The 4,562-nt window shown below is 40.4% G+C and overlaps 1 protein-coding gene across 1 annotated transcript; it reads left to right on the top strand.

Annotated features, from left to right (window-relative positions):
• Positions 1 to 876: 876 nt before the first annotated feature.
• myf6 (myogenic factor 6) lies at positions 877 to 3,776 on the top strand. The gene is made up of 3 exons (XM_008315368.2): positions 877 to 2,377; positions 3,147 to 3,234; positions 3,316 to 3,776. Exons 1-3 carry the CDS (start codon positions 1,841 to 1,843, stop codon positions 3,426 to 3,428), a joined length of 738 nt encoding a protein of 245 aa, XP_008313590.1. The 5' UTR covers positions 877 to 1,840; the 3' UTR covers positions 3,429 to 3,776.
• The last annotated feature ends 786 nt before the right edge of the window (positions 3,777 to 4,562 follow it).

Raw genomic sequence — 4,562 nt, 5'->3', positions numbered from 1 at the left:
TGTAACGCTGTAACAACAACAGAGTAACTGACAATTGACAGGAGTGAATCTCAGCCTTTCACAACAGTGTAATCCTAGCTGAGCTGAAGGTGGAGCAGGGGACGGGCCGTGTATCAACGATGACGATGATGGTGATACATTTTACTCTCATGAAGCCTTTACTGTTACTGTTTACCACCATAGACTGATAAGAATCAGTTACATTTTGATATATTAGGAAACAGGAAAAAAGAATCTGTTAATAATTACTGCTTGACTCATGTTTAATTTCCGGTGTTTGTCCTTTAAGTGTCTTGTGATTCGTTTTGTGAAGCTGTTGCTATAAACAAAATCAAATTCTACTCCACGGCCAGGTTTCCAGGCCGGGAGTTTTTATGTCAGAGGAATAAAAAGACTATACGTCACATTAGTGACAGCCTTTTATCTCTCTCAATAAACTGACGTGAATGACTCACGGCTCTATTTATAGCTAGCACATATATTTTTGACTCTGCACATACTAATCCGTCTATCCTGGGCCGCTTAAAACTAGTAACGATTGGACGAAAACATCTGAGTTATGTTCCAGGTTGTTTAGTGTGTGACTGTGGACGTGTTGAGTGTGATGTTCAATGGATAACTGACAAGTTAGCTACGGAAATGCTAACACTAACTAGCAACACAATAGATTGAAACCAAAGACAAAATTTTGCCCCCCAAAAAACAATAACCTAACAAAACCTTGGGTGTGGTGTTTGGTAAAGGTTAGCTGTTAGCTGTTGTATGTTTTGCCAACATATTAATACAATGTTGTCCAAGTTGTTGAACAAAAACTGTGCATACAATTCAGAGGAAACTCAGGAGACATTAACTTTATTTGTAACAAAGGTTGCCAGAAATATATATAAGTTATATATAAGTTACCCAAAATGTATGCTAATATCGAGCAAAAAAAAGTTGCTGATGTACTCAATGCCAAGAAGTACAAAATTTAGCAGTAGAAATAGCAAAAATTATAACATCTTGGAAGGATGGGTACAATCGATCATGGCTAATCTGAGACATAGCTCCAGTTAGTTTTACAAGGTGTTAAAGCTAACCAAGAAATAACTAAAATTAGCCAAAATGTATTCAAACATAAGATCATAAAGTTGCTGATATACTAACAGCAAAAAAAGAGACAATTTAGCGATGCAAACAATTTTGGCAGGATAGATAATAAAAAAAATCGTAGCTAAAATGAGACATAGCTTTTATAATGTAAAGTCCAAGAAAATGTGTTTTGTTCTCATTTAGCAATTCAGGTCGATTTCTTTACCTCGGCTAAATTTCAAGATGTTTATGACTTTATGCTACGTTTGGCTAACATTCCGTAATTATTAGCTAAGGTTTTGCTGCTGCATTTTAGCTTTAGCATTAGCTGGATCGTAGAGACTCAAAAAACCCCTTCAATAAAGTTCAGACAACAACACAAATTAGCAACAGGTTCAGCCTGGAGTGTCATGACCACAGAGATAATACACTGAATTGAAGGTTAGCAGATTTCTGGTCTTCGTATTTCATCTCAAGGGTTCGACAGGACAATGATCTTTGGCCATTTGTGCAGATACAGATATTTAAAGCATCTGCCATGAAACCTGAGGTTCAGGCCTTAATGTAGATATTTATTTCCTTCACAAAGTCAGAGGGTTGTAACGGGGCCATTGAAAAAAAACAAAAATCGATGCTGGTTGCAGCATGGCAGCCAAAGTATTGGGTAGAGTTTCACATTCTATATTTAAGCCTGGTGACTTGTGTCCCTGCTGCTCTATTTAAATGCCACAGACCCTCTGTCAAAACAGAGTAGGGGGTTCGTTACAATATGATGGACCTTTTTGAGACCAGCACTTATCTTTTCCACGATTTGCGCTATTTGGAGGAAGGGGATCATGGAGCGCTACAGCATTTGGAAATGTCTGGAGTTTCTCCTCTGTACCACGGAAACCACAGCCCTCTGTCTCCAGGTCAGGATAATAATAACGACGACAATGTCCCGTCTGAGCCGGGAGGGGAGAGCAGCGGTGAGGAACACGTCCTCGCCCCTCCTGGTCTCGGGGAACACTGCGACGGCCAGTGCCTCATGTGGGCCTGTAAGATCTGCAAGAGGAAGTCGGCGCCAACGGACAGACGGAAGGCGGCCACGCTACGGGAGAGGAGGAGGCTGAAGAAGATCAACGAGGCCTTCGATGCTCTCAAAAGGAAGACAGTGGCCAATCCCAACCAAAGGCTGCCCAAGGTGGAGATCCTACGGAGCGCCATCAGCTACATTGAGAAGCTACAGGAGCTGCTGCAGACGCTGGACGAGCCGGAGGAACGATCACACTCCTCATCCCAAAATTCCAACATCAAAGACCAGAATGTAAGGCCATGCCGGACATTCCAACATTCCCTAAATGTACCTTAGTTTTTTTGACTGGTGCCTTCTCTTGTGTAATTATCTTCTAGCCATGATAGCATGTTTGGCTAACAGTCCTTGGTCATGTAAAGTCTTTACAATCACCCAAAGGATACAAAGGAGGTCCTTGAACTATCTTGAAGCTGGGTTTTCTTCATCAGGACCTGATGAGTCGAAAGTATTTTCTCTGTAACCTGTCAGACATTTGACGTATTGTCGACATACTGATAACATAATCAGTCAGATAAATGTCAACTTAACGACATACTGTTAACATAATCAGTCAGATAAATGTCAACTGAGTGGAGACTTTACTATAGTTTTACTAAAGGTGGGTAAAACCACTCTTTAGCAAATGCTGCTAAATGCTAGCCACTATCTGGCTCAAGTTAGCCCAGTGGTAAAACCTACTGTAGTTGAAGATATCGCAAGACATCAAGTCATCCAAATGGTAGCAAAAAAGTTAATATCAGGACAAAAATATCCAAACATTGGCAAAATGTTCTCAAAAATAAACAAACAAATAAACATATTGTTAGCCAGAACCGCTAATCCTATCAAAACATCCAGGAGGTCAGACTGACCTGAACTGTTAGTTAACTATGAATGGAATTACACTGTTGAAAAAAACAATTAAAAACATACAAACTATATCTAAATATATATAGCCTTTAGGTTTTGTTTTACTAATAATCCTAATCCTAATTTTCTTCAAATCTATCATCTGTCGTAGTTTGCTATAAGGCAGTGGAAGAAGTCCTCTGAACCCTGGCTGACCTCTGCTGACCATTCCACCATCACAACGTCCACAAAAAGAGAAGGTAACGTCACGAGATGCCATCGACCGTAAACACTCGTCCGTCAGACTGTGGTTCAATGTGTTTTTCTTGGCCGTGTTTCAGGACCCAGCGGCTCGTCCTCTGCGTCCTCCAGCCTCCTGCGCCTGTCCTCCATCGTGAACAGCATCAGCAGCGAGGACAAGATCCGCCGCAGCGAAGACGTCTCAGGAAACTGACATGTCCACGTGTACGTGGCGTCTGAAACTGTCTGAAATATTCCTCTGTGCTGTATTTTTACATTTTTATATCAACTGTTTGTAAATGTATTTATTTTCTATTTAAATGTTTGTACATAGCAGAAATTAAATTGAAAATAAAAAGTTATTCGCTACTAAAGTAGTGACAGTTTACGCTGTCCCTTCCCTGCCAACACACGCCCATAAAAACCCCTTCTAAGCTGCACTGACGAGTCTGTGGTCAGACTCCTTCTCTTCTTTTTTTCTGACCGCTCTCCAGCAGATCTGATCCCACAACAGAAACTTGAGTCCAGTGCAAACACACCACTGAGTCTCCTCCTCCTCCTCCTCCTCCTCCAACTCTGCTTCTTTCTGGCGTCACATGTTGTGGACATGAAAAGTTGGGCAACAGGCATGAGTGCAAAGCCCAGTGGGATGGTGAGGTTACATGAGCCGTCGGGGTTTTTGACTTTGTCGAAACAGAGAGGTGTTTACACCAGGGCTGTGGAGACTGAGTGATATGACGCTGATGGTACCAACGTCCACCACCGCTGCTGAGGAAGAACCAGGTGGAGGTGGTGATAAAAATGTGGTTCTTGGACTCACCTTGATGTTGGTCTGGGTCACCTCTCAGACTTAACACTGGGGTCAGAACGGAGCAGAAACCTGGGTCAAAAGGAGCTGAGATTCTTTAACAATTGTCAAAAGTCTCCTGTTAATATCAAGTAAAGTTTCAATCTCAACATTAAAAATAATTATTTTAGCTAAATGTATGCTGAAAAACATCTAAAATGTTCGATTAAAGGTTGGGAGAAAGCCCACAATTAGCCAGAAATGCTAGTTCAAATTAGCTCAAACATAAAAGTGCTCCAGAATAAAATAATTATAATTTTAAGATGATCGCAATTAAAGTTGGTTCATTACAGTTACAAGTAAAAGAAAACAAACTAGATCGAATTTTACAAATATATCTGATTTGTTTAACTTACACCAAAAAAAACTTAAAAATCGAATTTAAAAGACATTTTTTTAAAAATCTCACTCAATCTTTTCCACTATATTAAATATAAATGTCTCTAAGTTGAGTGACGAATGAAAGGTGACATCATCCTCCAAAATACTTTCACCAAAGTA

This window comes from Cynoglossus semilaevis, chromosome 8, assembly GCF_000523025.1.
Source record: "Cynoglossus semilaevis isolate Cse_v1.0 chromosome 8, Cse_v1.0, whole genome shotgun sequence".
Lineage (NCBI taxonomy): Eukaryota > Metazoa > Chordata > Actinopteri > Pleuronectiformes > Cynoglossidae > Cynoglossus > Cynoglossus semilaevis.
Note: the sequence above shows the minus strand (reverse complement) of the source record. Positions and strands in the feature narration are given on the sequence as shown.

Bases quoted from the DNA above. Each gene is read 5' to 3' on its own strand.
- myf6 (XM_008315368.2), top strand. From the start codon at position 1,841: ATGATGGACCTTTTTGAGACCAGCACTTATCTTTTCCACGATTTGCGC. The intron at 2,378-3,146 runs GTAAGGCCATGC...CATCTGTCGTAG, and splicing joins CCAACATCAAAGACCAGAAT to TTTGCTATAAGGCAGTGGAA. The intron at 3,235-3,315 runs GTAACGTCACGA...GCCGTGTTTCAG, and splicing joins AACGTCCACAAAAAGAGAAG to GACCCAGCGGCTCGTCCTCT.